The 15,998-nt window shown below is 41.9% G+C and overlaps 1 protein-coding gene across 11 annotated transcripts in view; it reads left to right on the forward strand.

Annotated features, from left to right (window-relative positions):
• The first annotated feature begins 595 nt into the window (after positions 1-595).
• obsl1b (obscurin like cytoskeletal adaptor 1b) overlaps positions 596-15,998 on the forward strand; it is a 101,282-nt gene continuing 85,879 nt past the window's right edge. For 3 of the 11 annotated variants that reach the window (XR_001323161.2, XM_014163886.2, XM_014163885.2), the window contains exons 1-14: positions 598-1,193; positions 6,294-7,412; positions 8,878-9,147; positions 9,250-9,510; positions 9,706-10,017; positions 10,712-10,978; positions 11,117-11,392; positions 11,591-11,866; positions 12,199-12,474; positions 12,786-13,061; positions 13,401-13,673; positions 13,882-14,157; positions 14,270-14,344; positions 15,045-15,842. Coding sequence is in view for 10 of the 11 variants with exons in the window: in XM_014163886.2 (XP_014019361.1) it covers positions 6,395-7,412; positions 8,878-9,147; positions 9,250-9,510; positions 9,706-10,017; positions 10,712-10,978; positions 11,117-11,392; positions 11,591-11,866; positions 12,199-12,474; positions 12,786-13,061; positions 13,401-13,673; positions 13,882-14,157; positions 14,270-14,344; positions 15,045-15,842 (4,654 nt within the window). In the remaining variant the exon portion in view is untranslated. Of the gene's footprint in view, positions 1,194-6,293; positions 7,413-8,877; positions 9,148-9,249; positions 9,511-9,705; positions 10,018-10,711; positions 10,979-11,116; positions 11,393-11,590; positions 11,867-12,198; positions 12,475-12,785; positions 13,062-13,400; positions 13,674-13,881; positions 14,158-14,269; positions 14,345-15,044; positions 15,843-15,998 lie in introns of all 11 variants that reach the window. The other 8 variants (XM_014163887.2, XM_014163890.2, XM_014163894.2 and 5 more) reach the window with 6 other exon arrangements.

The following is a 15,998-nucleotide window of genomic DNA, read 5'->3' on the forward strand; positions in this document are numbered from 1 at the left end:
AACCTTAAAATGTGGGTAATATTGTGGGTAAGACAGACACTTGTAAATGCTCTTGAAGCATTTACAACAGGCCTGCCCAAACCTCTTCCTGGAGATCTACTGTCCTGTAGGTTTTCAGTCCAACCCTAATTTAGCATATCTGATTCAGCTAGTTAAGGTCTTGTTGAGCAGCTAATTAGTAGAATCAGGTGTGTTAAATTAGGTTTGAACTGAAAACCCACAGGACGGTAGATCTCCAGGAAGAGGGTTGGGCAGCCCTGATTTACAAGATATATTCTTCAAGAGTCAATTGGTATGTATCATTTTTTAAATTATCATTGAACATCAGTACTTGTTTAGATTGTTCATTGTTTTGACACCTAAGATTTTGGAATTATCCCACACCTATGCATGGTCCTTGTGAGTGTGGTCAACCCCTGCTACACCACACAATAATCTAAATTGAACGTAAAACTCACTCTTCACTTCACACGGAGAGCATTTACAGTGGCAGCCACTTATTCTGCATATCTACAATGATGATTATTATCAGTATCTCTAATCTCCTCTTTTCTAGATTTTGGTGAATTACAAGAAAACATAAAGAAGCTTCAACATGGAGGTGTCTTAAAGATTTTTTTAGAGCCCAGAGAAGACTGTCCTTCTCCTTAGGTTTTATTGCAAGGTCTCAAGTAAGCTAAGCAGTCTGCCCTGAACCAGCCATCTAAAGCTATCTTTAGCCCATGCAAGCAAGTGAATGGAAGAGCCCAACTTATCTTCACTGCTGTCATCAAGGCTGATGGTATTTTTAGGGGACAGCAGCAGCTGCAAAAGCATTTAACGTTCTTCCACGAACAATGACACTCGGGGTGTCTCAGGGTTGAACGCCACAGAGATTGGGGGACCGTTCTGGAGTGTAGAAAGTGCGCTGAGGGGGAAATACTCAAATTCTCTTTACCTTTCTTGGATGGGTCTGGCACAGGCCCGTCAATATGTACTAAAAGATCACTTGGAAACTGTGAAAACAAAGCTCCACATTGGTTGATATTTGAGAGAAAGAACCCCAACCGGATTACAGTTGGTGTCGGGGAAAGAATCGACCAGTAAGTGACATTACTCAGCAGTTTGGAGGCGGAGAATATAGCCTCGGTGGCTTGAAGAAGAGTGCCAGTGCGGAATGTATGTTGACGGTCGCTCCTTGGGACCAAAGAGAGGTAGGTCATGTGAGGAGTACGTAGTGCAGATTCACTGGGGGCAAGGGTCCTTCCAATTAAACCAGATGAGTAAACACAAAGGTTAATCTCCTCTTAAACCCCCAGGGGGAATATTGAGACCACTTTAAATGTATTGTCCTCAATCATTTTTGTGGAACAGGTGGCTAACAGGGAAATAATTACTAGCACCTGCCATTTGAGGTGATAGAGTGGATATTACGAGTTCTAACTGATAAAAAGGGTTTTCAGCATATTGACGTGGCACAGGTTCGGGAAGAGAGAAAGGGTTGAAAGAGTGACAGAATAGCTCTTATTTTAGAGGTAAACCAGACTACTAAACATTGTCAAATTGGTTTCTAGTTATAAGATTTAAGATTCAGTACATGTATCACCATATACTACTCTTATTATATGTGCTTATGACTGTGTGTGTGTTACATGTGTGTGTGCGCACTGTGGCCCATGCAGTAAACTGGTGGACGCATGACAAACATGGCTCGGAAGCATTCTAGATTTGGCTCACCTTCCTTGAGACCCTATCCATGCATCAGAGTGGACAGAAAGCAAACATACACATTGAGCTTAAAGTGAATAAAGTCATAGCCTGATGGCTCCAATGTCTATCAGGGCAAACCATCAACTGCTTCTACCAAAATTGAGAAGCCAAAAAGATGTACAATTGAGAGGACCAAGATGGTCAATGTGCCATAACACTGTGAAGATAATTTATTTATGCTAGGGAATTGTTAATCCCTGCATTCTATTTATTTTGGAAAATGACAGAGAAAACCAATTTTAACAATGATATTTGGAGTATGAATTCTTGAATAAGAGTGCCAACAATGGGTGTGATGAAGGCTTAGCATATTTTGACTGTAAGTTCTCTAGGGGTGTGAGCACTGTGAGTTAGATCTGCGTTTGTGTGAGCACACGGGTTCCAGGGTGTGCTTTGTGATACCTGACACAGGCTCTCTCATAGGTCTTTATTTAGGGCATACTATATTAAGCACTTTCCCATTGAAATACAGCACCAGCTGTGCTGGCTATATGTTGTGGTGGCTGCTGTTGCAATAGGACTAAAGTAAAGGCTGTTCACCCCTGAATGGCTAACTTGCGCTTCTGTATCACACACCCCCCTGTAATTCAATTAACACTAATAGTAATGCCACCTAATCACCCAAAACACATCATGGATACTAAATGGTGCAATGTTTTAATGATAAGTATTTTCTACACACACATTTTAGTGCTATAAGCTGTTATGCAGTCTCCATGCAGTACCCTGAGACAATATATTCTATTCTGAACTAGAGTAGTTGTCCAAGTTCTTACGCTGTATTGTCCTTTTAGTAACATTTTACGTAAAAAACTAAAATTGATTAAATAAATAAAAATCCTCAGCAATCTACACACAATACCCCATAATGACAAAGTGAAAACAGTTTTTTAGAAATGTTTGCAAACGTATTTACATAAGTATTCAGCCCCTTTGCTATGAGACTCAAAATTGAGCTCAGGTGCATCCTGTTTCCATTGATCATCCTTGATGTTTCTACAACTTGATTGGAGTCCACCTGTGGTAAATTCAATTCATTGGAGATCACTTGGAAAGGCACACACCAGTCTATATAAGGTCCCACAGTTGACAGTACATGTCAAAACAAAAACCAAGCCATGAAGTCGAAGGAATTGTCCGTAGAGCTCCGAGACAGGATTGTGTCGAGGCACAGATCTTGGGAAGGGTACCAAAAAATGTCTGCAGCATTGAAGGTCCCCAAGAACACAGTGGCCTCCATCATTTTTAAATGGAAGACGTTTGGAACCACCAAGACCTTTCCTAGAGCTGGCTGCCCGGCTAAACTGAGCAATCGTGGGAGAAGGACCTTGCTCAGGGGGGTGACCAAGAACCTAATGGTCACTCTGACAGAGCTCTAGAGATCCTCTGTAAAGATGGAAGAACCTTCCAGAAGGACAACCATCTCTACAGCACTCCACCAATCAGGAATTTACGGTTGAGTGGCCAGATGGAAGCCACTCCTCAGTTAAAGGCACATGATAGCCCACTTGGAGTTTGCCAAAAGGAACCTAAAGACTCTCAGAGCATGAGAAACAAGATTATCTGGTCTGATGAAACCAAGATTGAACTCTTTGGCCTGAATGCCAAGCGTCATGTCTGGAGGAAACCTGGCATCATCCCTACGGTGAAGCATGGTGGTGGCAGCATCATGCTGTGGAGATGTTTTTCAGCGGCACGGACTGCAAGACTAGTCAGGATCGAGGCAAAGTACAGAGAGATCCTTAATGAAAACCTGCTCCAGAGCGCTCAGTACCTCAGACTGGAGCGAAGGTTCACCTTCCAACAGGACAACGACCCTAAGCACACAGCCAAAACAGCGTAGGAGTGGCTTCAGGACAAGTCTCTGAATGTCCTTGAGTGGCCCAGCCAGAGCCTGGACTTGAACCCGATCGAACATCTCTGGAGAGACCTGAAAATAGCTGTGCAGCAACCGGTTTTTGCTTTGTCATTATGAAGTGTTGTGTGTAGATTGATTATGAAAAAAAACTATTCCTCTTCAGCATCTGATCCCGTTTGCGGGATCAAAATCCAGCGAAAAATCATATCGCCAATTAGCATTAAAAAAATATCATTTTTTTTTTTTTTTAAATATATATATATTTTTTTTTTATAGATACACCTCTCCTGAATCGACCCACGTCGTCCGATTTCAAAAAGGTTTTACAGGAAAAGCAAATCATTAGATTATATTAGATGAGTCCATCGTAAAAAGCAGCTTCATAGCCATTTTCCGACCAACCACTTGCATCACATATAATCAATAAACAGCTAAATGCAGCACTAACCTTTTACAAACTTCATCAGATGGCACCCCTAGGACATCATGTTATACAATGCATGCATTCTTTTGTTCAATAAAGGTCATATTTATATATAAAAACAGCATTTTACATCTCTGTCTGACGTTGACTACCTAATTTCCCCTCAAAAGCGTCCCGGTAAACAATGCTACATTTCAATAAATTGCTATACTATAACGATTTTTTAAATGTATATTGTCAATCTAACATTTATAGATGAATATCTCTTGAGAACACCCGTCATACCAGATTTTAAATTAACTTTACTGGGTAATCACACTTTGCGATAAAAGGAGATGCGATACTCAGAAAATGAGCTAATATACAGAGCTCGGCGCCATCTTGGACGCAACAGCATGAACCATCTCATCTTCTATAATATTGTCAATAATCGCCTACCTTTAGTTGTCTTCATCAGAAAGCATCCCAGGTCCACAACAGATGTATTTTCGGTCAAAAAGTCCATACTTCACGTTCCATTAGCCTGATGTTGGTAGCGCGTCCTATGGCTCTCTCCAAGCGCAGCTCTGAAGTTCATAATAAAAGCAATCCTCGCGCATGTAGGTTCGTTCAAACATGTCAAACGTTGTATAAAATAAATCTTCAGGGCCTCTAACACCAAGAGAGCCAATAAGATTCGAGGGGGATGATGTCATGGCCTTTAAAACCGTTTCCAAAGGTGGGGGCAGACATGGCCGCCGGGCGTCATAATGGTGATGGCCCATCCCCTGTGACCAATTTCAAACTCGTGTCATTCACTGAGTTTTGACTCTATAAGGCTCAAACCACTGTGAAAGGACTGGCGACATCTAGTGGAAGCAATAGGAAGTGCTCACTGAACCATGGTTAACGGTGTGATTAATAAGGAAAGATGAGAAGTCAAGTCCACAATTCAGAATTCCACTTCTTGTTTCAATCGGTCTCGGGGTTTTGACTGCCATTTGAGTTCTGTTATACTCACAGACACCATTCAAACAGTTTTAGAAACTTTAGAGTGTTTTCTATCCATATATAATAAGTATATGCATGCCCTATCTTCTGAGTTTGATTAGTAGGCCGTTGAAAATGGGAACGATTTTTTTTCAAAATGCGCTGTGGCGCCCCCTATCCTAGGGTATCCTCAAGAGTTAATCAATTTTAGAACAAGGCTGTAATGTAACAAAATTTGGAAAAAGTGAAGGGGTCTGAATACTTTCCGAATGCACTGTATATTCTTTTATTACCTGTTATAACATTGAGCCATTATACTTTCTTATAATTTTATTGTCTTACTATGTAATGTATAATCATGTAGTTGTATAGTCACAATCATATAGGAAGTAAGGCATAAGTAGTTCATATGCTTATGACACATCTTACAATGCATTTTTACTGCAGTATTATGGCAAATAGCTACCATACTGTCCTTTCTGTCATATTTTGTCACCCACTGAAATGCCATAATACAGATAATTGATCCTACAACGCCTGTGAGCAGCTAAATGTTTACAAATGCATAATTATCAGTGGCCTAGGGTGGTCTAGTGGTCTAAGCCCCTGCCTCTGGAACACGTATATACTGCTGCAGCACGGGTTTGAATTAGGCCAACTACTATTTCAGCAACTCTCTCTTCTAAATTTCTTCTCTATTCAATAAACTATATATATATATATATATAGTATATATATATATATATATATATATATATATATATATATATATATATATATATATATATATATATATATATATATATATATATATATATATATAGTTGAGGAATGGGTCTGCCTCACTCCTTATAAATGCGTAATTATTAGAATAGTTCAATGTTCCTGATTTAGCCTTCATATTTGAATAAATTCCAAGGCGCTCTTAACATTTTTGAAAATGAAAATTACTTTATTAACATGGGCATACCCAGAGAATGAATCAAAACACATTTGAAGAGTCAATTCCTCGTTATTTCTTTGTTCATTCCAGCTCCATTCCATCTTCAAAAGCAAATGATCAGATTGCAGCAACACACATAGACACAGGATGTAGGGGTGCTGAAGTTGCTGCAGCCCCCCCTGAAATATTTGAATAAAAACAAATCTTAATAAATAAAAAAGTGCACTGGTCCTGTATTAGCGGACCGATATAGCTGTCTGTAACGAGGGCAAAAACATATTTCTGCAGGTATGTCAACACATTGTCTGCCAGGTATTGCACAATGTATCTTTCTGTTTGTTTTATTTTAGAACCTTATACAGTTCAGAAGTGGGCAGCCCGACTCCTGTGAGGGAGCAACTGCATGCTGGTGGCCTGCCTATGGTGAGGTGAGGCTGGCAAACTAGCAGAGATGGATGTGTTTGGTGGTGCCCCACGTTTCCTGGCCTACCCTCGCCCCGTAGTAGTGCAGAGTGGCACTGACGCCGTCCTGAAGTGTCAGATCGGCGGGGACCCCAGGCCAGCGGTCATCTGGGAGCGAAACAACGAACAGATCCACCCAGAGGGTCGCTACCGTTTCTTCGAGGATGGAAATGTCTACAATCTCATAATTTCATCGGTGACCACAGAGGATAGCGGCCAGTACACATGCAAGGCCAAGAACAGCATCGGGGAAACATATGCCGCGGCGACCCTGAAGGTGGAGGGCGAGGCCCAAGAGATGGAGCTCCGGGAGGAGAACAAGCCTCGTTTCCTGATCAAGCCCCTCTCCACCCGGGTGGGCCGCGGCGAAGACGCCGTCTTCTCCTGTAAGCTGTGGGGAAACCCGCGGCCAGAGGTGGTCTGGGAAAAGGACGGGAGAAAACTCAACGAGATCTTTGAGAGTACACATTTCAATGTGGGCTACCAGGACGGGGGATGGTTCCAGCTTAAAATCTTCAAGACTCGTGCACCTGACGGTGGAGTGTACACATGCAAGGCCAGAAATGAGTTTGGAGAGGGGTTGGCTGGAGCCGTTTTGCTCGTCGATGCAGGCCCGGGTCACGAGGAAGAGGGAAACCGCAACGGTTACACAAACGGCCACTGGAAAGGTCATCAAGGCAAACAGAGGAGTGGTAGGCAGCTGACCACACGGCTCAAAGACGACCCAGTGACCCACCAAGCCAAGCAAGTGAAAATGTTTGCCGTGACAGAGGGCAAGCATGCCAAATTCCGCTGCTTTGTGACTGGGAAGCCCAAACCAGAAATAATATGGAGGAAAGACGGCAGGCTGATCATGTCCGGAAGACGGTACCTGTTATATGAAGACAGGGAGGGTTACTTCACACTTAAAGTGCTGTATTGTAAGCAACAGGACAACGGGGTTTATGTTTGCGCTGCATCCAACACTGCAGGTCAAACCCTCAGTGCTGTACATCTCTCTGTGAAAGGTAAGTCAAACTGGTATTTGTCCATTGCTACAGAGTTGGCTGTTAACATACTTCAGTAGAGAACTAGAATGACTTTCATGGAACAATATAACATGTATAAAAACATAACTCCATCCAGGTGTGTACATCTCCCCTTGACTTAATACCATATATAAGCCTTTTAACAGGTAATCAGCATTGCTAAATGAATACGTTAACAAGTCAATTAGCTGCATATGGCAGTGTAATCAGTAGCCAAATGATTTGGCTCCTGCAAAGCAATTCAAACCCTAATCCACCAGAGGATTAATGATACGTCTTAATTATCTGAAATTTGAACAGAGATATTTCAAAGTACCTGACCTGGCCAAGCTCATCGACATGAAGTGGATTCCAACCGGTCCAATGTCTGCAAAGTCACTTAGGTTTTTAAAGGTCTGGGGGGGGGGTCCATGTGATCGAAGTCTCTAGAGGTGGGATCATGTTTCGCACATGGCGCAGAGAAAAGCACTGGTGGCAACATTGTATTGGAGCTAGGGCAGGCTAGAAAGCAACATTGTGTTAGAGCTATGGCAGGCTAGAAAGCAACATTGTGTTAGAGCTATGGCAGGCTAGAAAGTATATGTTTACACAATGCTATCCTGGTAATGCAGATGGGAGTTTAAATAGGTGAATTTGTTAAGAGTCTTTCCTCAATTATTGGATCATCAAGCTTTTTATGGGTTGGATAAGTATATAGTCAGCTAAATACACACATAATTCAAAGAGCAGTTCACATTCTTTCATTTATAACTGGTACTGTCTGATGGTGTCAGTTACAAACAGTTTATTGCCAATCCAACGCCCCAATGTGTTAATGGTCTTTCCACATCAACTGAATGAAGCCACTTGTCTCATATGATTCTTCTTAACTTGTTTGCTATATTGGTATTTACTATGAAATATATTTCAATTTACAGATTATAACATAGTTCTAGACCAAGGACACAGATCAAGTGCAGTTGCCAGCTATTTTTGGAATTTCACATGGACAGTATTTACACGAACAGTAGTGAGTGTTGTCTGAATTGAACAGGAGTTATTCCTAGTGTAAACCAGCACTGTATAAAGTAACATCTTTACCATGTTTTAAAACTGCAATTCAAAGATTTAAACCAATAGAATAAATACAAATGAACATGATTTTCCACTGGCTATAGTCAAGACGGTTTTGGGGTAACATGTCTAAAACACCACATTATTGTGCAATAAAGTGATTTATCAAAAAATAACTAGTCTTGCTAAGTCAGTAGACTTTGTTCTGTCACAGCTACCTCTTTACAATGTTATACTGCTGTATTAGCTTTGAGGCCAGACATCTCTGATAAAAGGAACATATGAATTCCTTGTATGAGTAATTTTTTTATTTTACCATGTCCTTCGAATGAGTCCTACGTAGGTGGCCATTAACCCATTTAATGGTATCCCTCCGTCTCCTTAATGTCAGAGCCGCCTGTGCGGTTTAAGCAGCCCCTCATTGATCTGGAGGTGTGGGAACGGGACCTGGCTGTTCTGGAGTGTGAGGTTCCTGAGGACTCTGTTCCCATCACATGGTATTTGGAGGACAGGCGGCTACAGCCAGGGGCCAAATATGGGATGGAAGAGTGGGGAACAAAACGACGACTAACTATTCGTGACATCGGAGTCGACGACGATGGGATTTATCTTTGCGAGATGGCGGATGGGGGGAGGAGCATTGCTGAGGTGGCAGTTAAAGGTAAATTCTCTACATCTACTGTATTTATATATAATATACACAGTATCTGGACTGATACACACAGCTATTGATGTCCTTACAATTTACTCTGTCCCCTTGTAGGCACAATCGTGCGTAAGCTTCCACGTAAGGTGGATGTTTTGGAGGGGGAAAATGCTGCCTTCTGTGTTGAAGTGGAGGAGGAGGAAATGGACATACACTGGTACAAAGAGGGGACGGAGCTGCGTGAGACTCATCAGACCATCCTGAAGTCCTTTGGAAAAACTCACATTCTGGTTTTTGTCAACACAACACCCCAGGATTCTGGCCTTGTGACCTTCTTTGTGGGAAGATCCAAAACTTCTTCTCAGCTGAGGGTAAAAGGTACAATACTTGTGGCATCTGTTTGGGATAAAATTTTGTAAGTGGTGAATTTGTCAGACAAATGGGATAGAAATTGTGTTCCTAAGGTGGTCAAGCCTAATTCTACTGAATTAATATCCAATTTTACTAAAATGAATCTATATCAAAATATAAGAACATGGGATAGCGTTTTAGTATAGTATATTTTGCTTTCAGCGGCCAGGCATAGCCCACCCAGCTGCCCAGTGGGTGTGCAGATCAACACAGAGCGTGCCAACGCTGCCCTCCTCTCCTGGGTTCCGGCGCAGGACACCCGGAAGAACCCCCCATCGGGTTACGTGTTGGAGAGGCAAGAGGTGGGCACCGGCTCTCAGGAGTGGCTGCAATGCTTGACCACCGACTCTGCCACCTCAGTGGAGATTCTTGGCGACAGCGTTCCCTGCGAGGCAGATTATCGCTTTCGCATATGCAGTGTCAACAAGTATGGCAGGAGCAACAATTTGGAGTTCCCAAGGGCAGTTCACCTGGGTAAGCAGAAGCCCTCCCAACTGAAAATCTGCTACATATACCTTTCGATTGGCACATTAGCGCTAAGCTGGATTCAAGCCAATCTGGTCTAGATGGCAAAGCTTAATTTGTATTTCCATTGCTACTAGAATGTTTTTTTTTTACATTGCTAGCTAGCTAATGTAACACTTTAGCTAGCTAGGTATGCTAATGTAAATGGTGTAACATGATAGCCATTGCTAGACAACTAGCTAGAGCTAGTGTGATGTCTGTCAAAAGAATTCACTACTGTAACTACTCCCATTCTGCTAGCTAGCCAAATGTTTAGCCAGCAAAACATTGGTTAGCATTATCATCTGCTAGCATAATATTAAGCTAGTATTGGCAACTATCATTCTTACCATGCTAGCCATTCGGCAACTAGCTAATGATCCAAACCTGATCCCTAAAAGCTAGCTAGCTAGCTACTCTGAGTTGAAATGACTGAACTGTGAGAGAGTTTGAATTCTGTGCTCAGCAAACACCATTAGAACAAGTGGAGACAATCAGAAATCAAGCCAGCTTGAATGTGGAGCAGCTCTTAGCGGAAACAAAATCATAGAGATACTTAACATTATAACCCTTTTGAAACCTGCTTTGCATAAGGTGTTACCGAATTTCAGTTTGAAGTAGAATTCAGAGCGTAATTGAGGTGTACTATTGCTATGTTTTTCAGTCCCTGTGACCAGAATACAAGCCCCCCTACAGGATGCCTTGGTGCCAGAAGGCCAGGATGCCTGCTTCTCAATTGAGCTCACTGCCTCAGTTATTGGCTCATGGTTCTTGAATGGCACTCAGCTTCTGGAGGACGACCGTTACTCCATGCGGCGGTCTCGAACGCACCAATCCCTACGCATACAAGGGGTACGAGACACAGACAATGGGGCTGAGATCACATTCATTGCCTATGGAATACGAGATTCAGCAGCACTCTATATTCAAGGTACATATTAATTACTGCCAAAAATTAAAGGTGTATGAGAAAAATGTCGTTTCTTACTGTATTGTACCAATTGAATTTTGGTCAAAGTGTTAAAATTGTGATGAGAAAAAATGCTCATGATTTCTCTGAAATTTGCAGCTCCTCTAGTGAAGTTCACACCACTGTCAGAGATGGATCGTAATAAATTTGTTGAACTTGGCAACCCCATTGTACTCTACTGCGAGTTGTCAGACCCCGCAGTTCCAGTACACTGGTACAAGAATGGGGTGGAGGTACACACAGTCGAGGGTCTTCATATTCAGTCAGAAGGCACAATGAGGAGAATTGTCATCCAATCGTCAGAGTTCTCCCACTCCGGAGTGTATTGCTGTGATGCCATTGATGATGTCATAAGGTTCAACGTGGAAGTTGAGGGTGAGTGGCAAGTGGTTTCTGTTGAACTAATTTCTTCTGGCAAGGTTACTAACACATTTCTTGTGACCTTCTGACCTGATAGACATCTGTTCCACAAGTATGTATTAAGTTTGATGATTGCACTTGAACATCACAAATCAAACATAAGATGAATGTAACGCACAGACATAAAAAAACATAACATCTAAACACCCATAGCTCCACCTGTGAGGTTTTCAGCACTTCCAGAAGCTGAGAGGAACAAGTCCGTTGAAGCAGGCTGCCCCATTGTACTACAATGTGAGCTCTCAGATCCAACTGCCCAGGTGTACTGGTACAAGGATGGAACAAAGCTCCTACCTCAAAGTGGAATAGAAATCCAGTCAGATGGCATCACAAGGACACTAGTTGTCCAGTCAGCAGAGATATTCTACTCTGGGTCGTACAGCTGCAAGACAAAGGGTGATGCCATCAAGTTCAATGTGGACGTCAAAGGTGAAATCTTTTTATTTTGGGCTCTACAAAAAATTAACAAGCTCCCTCTTAACAAAGCTACTAACAATGATGGTCTTGTACTGTATGTTTTCTGTCGCTCTTTTTCTTGCTGCCTATTAACAATGAGCTTTATGATCATTCCTTCTTTTATTACAATACAATGCTTAACCTGCTTGATCTTTGATTATATATTTTTTTTAAACTGCCATTTTACACTGACAAGTCATGAAATCATGATTTGTCTAATCAAACCAATAATATCATGATATCTCTAATCAAACCAACAATGTAATTATGGATTACCATTATCTAAGACTTAAACATATCTATAGTTCAGCCTGTGAGGTTCTCAGTACTTCCAGAAGCTGAGAGGAACAAGTCCATTGAAGCAGGCTGCCCCATTGTACTGAAATGTGAGCTCTCAGATCCAACTGCCCAAGTCTACTGGTACAAGGATGGAACAAAGCTCTTTTCAAACCATGAACTAGACATCCAATCAGAAGGCAACATGAGGATGTTGGTTGTTCAGTCAGCAGAACTGACTCACTCTGGCACTTACAGTTGTACCACAGTGGATGATACCATGGAGTTCCATGTGGATATCAAAGGTGATTTTGCCCTTTCTGCCTTTGCTTTACATCCTTTAACAGTCGTGTCCTTTTCCAAATGCAACTAATAATCCCTGCCTTCTGTGTTCATGAACAAATAACTTTACAGAACAGAATACTGTATATAGCCTTGCTACCTGTGCTCGATTGATTTGCAATGCTGTGGCTATCTATTTACACATACTTCATGAACACTTTACTTATTTTGTATTTTCAAATAATTTGAAGCCACATAAAAGTGTATATACTGTATGACATACATTTAAATATTTATCTCTATAATATGGTATTTCATTCATCCTCATTGCTAGCTGTGCCAGTGACCTTCTCAGCTATCTTTGATGTTGAGAAGACCAAGTCGGTTGAAGCAGGCTGCCCTTTTCAACTGCAATGTGAGGTTACAGATCCCACTGCCCAGGTCTACTGGTGCAAGGATGGGGAAAAGCTCCTCCCACAGACTGGAATGGACATCCAATCTAATGGCACCATGAGGAGGCTCATTGTCCAATCAGCAGAGGTCTTTCACTCAGGGCTGTACAACTGTGAAACTTCTGACGACACTCTCCAGTTTACTGTGGATATCAAAGGTGATTTGTGGCTTTTTGGTTCAAATCTCATACAGAGTAACCCTAGACAGTTGTGTGGAGATTAGATGCAACTAACATTGGTGGCTATTTGTGTTGTCTGTCTGTGGGGACTTACTTCTTCTTCTTAAGTTAATTGAAGCACTTGCTTTTCATCTCATTAAATAAGGAAATATGTATTTATTGTTTACTGTTTGAAGCAATAGGTTTGCCTCTTTGAAACTGGTTTGAGAGATGACAGATTAGTCAGTTGGGGAAGCTTTACTGTAAGCCCCCTCCCTCCCCCAAATTATTGTTATCTGCTGTAAATTCCACAATTATAACATGGATAATGATCTTTAGCTCCACCAGTGAAGTTCTTACCTTCACCAGAGGTTGTGAAGAGCCAGCTGCTTGAAGCAACCTGCCCCATTGAACTACCCTGTGAGATCTCAGACCCCATTGCCCAGGTGTCACGGCAGAAGGACAAAGTAGAGCTCATCTCTGACACTGGACCTTTCGAAATGGAGGGCATCAGGAGGAACCTGGTTGTCGAACCGGCACACCCCTCCAACTCTGGGGCGTATTATTGTGCGACAGCGGAAGATGTTGCCCCGTTAATTGTACAGAACCAAGGTGATTTTTGTCAAATGTTTGTTTTTCTCTAGTTTCAGTTGCGACTAACTCTCTTTCTGTAGCTTTTGGATTAATTGTCTTCTTACATGTTCTGAGCTAATACTTAAAAAGCTAGATTCTTTAGTGTTGATATTGTCTCTTTACATTAGCCATTTTATAACCACTCCAAATAATTCACACTGAATTATCCCTCAATAATTACCTATAGCTCCGCCGATGACATACTTGGTTGCCCCTGAAGTTGAGAAGAACAAGTCCATAGAAGCAGGCCTCTCAATTGTACAACAGTTTGAGATTTCAGACCCCATTGCCCAGGTCTGCTGGCACAAAGATGGAACACAGATCTACCCATATAGTGGACTTGACAGACAATCAAAGGGCAGCATAAGGACTTTGTTCATCCAACCAGATGACATGTCCTGTGGTGGGAGGTTTGACTGCCAAACAACTGGCGATACCACACAATTTAATGTGGCCATCAAAGGTGGTGCTCCACATAAACCCTTTTCTACTCCATATCAAAATCTGACAGAAGCATTTACATGGTTGAAGCTATCATCCAGCTTACTGTTTTCTCTGTGGCTTTGTTCAAACAGCAGAGCTGTCTCACCCTGGCAGTGAGAAGGGTGAGATATCTGATGAGTCTTCCCAATACACTATGGATATCAAAGGTGATATAATGCTATTTCAACATTAGCACTCTCCATTTTAACCCAGCATATACATGCCACTAACAATGGTGGTGTATTAGCTAGTGTATTCCATCCTTCAAAGCATATAAAGACAGTAGTTTAAATGTGTTTCTTTTTGTGATCCTTTCACCCCTCAATCTCATCTGATCCCCTGCTATTTTTGCTTTTAATCAAACATCTGAATGGTCTGTGAGCGGCTGAATTTCTTCATACTAATTCATGTTAATTGTTTAGTATATAATATCGTCATTCTTAACAGAGTCAAACAACAACGACGCTTGTAACAAGCAGCTTTGCCATTCCTGAAGCACATCTTATGTCTTGCTCAGCATCCAATCTTCACATTCCCTTTGCTGCCCAGAATCTGTCCCTGTCGCAATGAGCCTTTATCACAATAAGTGAAAATGTATGTACGAGTGGCTAAACAGGAATGAGTGATGTAGTGAACTAAGTTCTGTGTTAGGAAATGTACTGTTAGGTCTTATTTATCTTGTCTTTAGACCAGCTCTTAATCTGGTCGCCTCTCTTAATTGTTAACCTTTGCCATCGGTTTTCTCTTAACTCATCCATGCTAACACACAATGATGTGCAGTACCTTTAGAAAAGGATTTTTAAATAAGAGAAGGCACACAGAACATCAATTGAAAACCTTTCTCTGTGTGCACCACAATGCATATAGCTACACCTGTGAGGGTCTCAGCTGACCAAGCGATTGAGAAGAACAAGTCCATTGAAGAGGTCTGCCCCGTTGAGGTTCACTGTGAGCCCTTAGACTCTACTGTCCAGATCCTCCACTACAAGGACGGTCAACATCTTCAAACATATGAAATATATTCCATGGAGATGCCAAGACTCCAATCTGTGGAGCACTTTTCCATAGAGACACCAACTGTCCAACCAGCAGAACACTATTCAATGGAGACAGCAACTCTCCATTCACCAGAGCTCTATGGCTCCATGGAGACAGCACCCTTCCAATCAGCAGAGCTATATGGCTCCATGCAGACACCAACTATCCAATCAGCAGAACTCTATGGCTCCATGCAGACACCAACTGTCCAATCAGCAGAGCTCTATGGCACCATGCATACACCAACTCACCAATCAGCAGAGGTCTGTGGCTCCATGCAGACACTAACTCTCCAGTCTGCAGAGCTCTATGATTCTATGCAGACACAAACTCTTCAATCAGCAGAGCTCTATGGCTCCATACATACACCAACTCACCAATCAACAGAGGTATGTGGTTCCATGCAAACACCAACTTTCCACTCACCAGAGGTCTGTGGCTCAATACAGACACCAACTCTCCAATCAGCAGAGCTCTGCTGCTCAATGAAGACACCAACTCTCCAATCAGCAGAGCTCTGTACCTCCATGAAGACACCAACTCTTCAATCAGCAGAGCTCTATCAATTAGGAGAATGTGACAGTCAATTGGATGACGATGACATTGCATTTAAGGTGGATGTTGAAGGTGATTAAATATGGTTAGCTTTATCAAACAAAACAAACTGACAGGCACAATGTTGGCATTGTGTAAAAATCAACTGATTGCTATAAGTAATCTTTTACACTTGACAATTGCTACATTTACTCTTGTTCAATTTAGCTCATACTAAAATAATACTGA

Source organism: Salmo salar, chromosome ssa21 (genome assembly GCF_905237065.1).
Source record: "Salmo salar chromosome ssa21, Ssal_v3.1, whole genome shotgun sequence".
Classification (NCBI taxonomy): domain Eukaryota; kingdom Metazoa; phylum Chordata; class Actinopteri; order Salmoniformes; family Salmonidae; genus Salmo; species Salmo salar.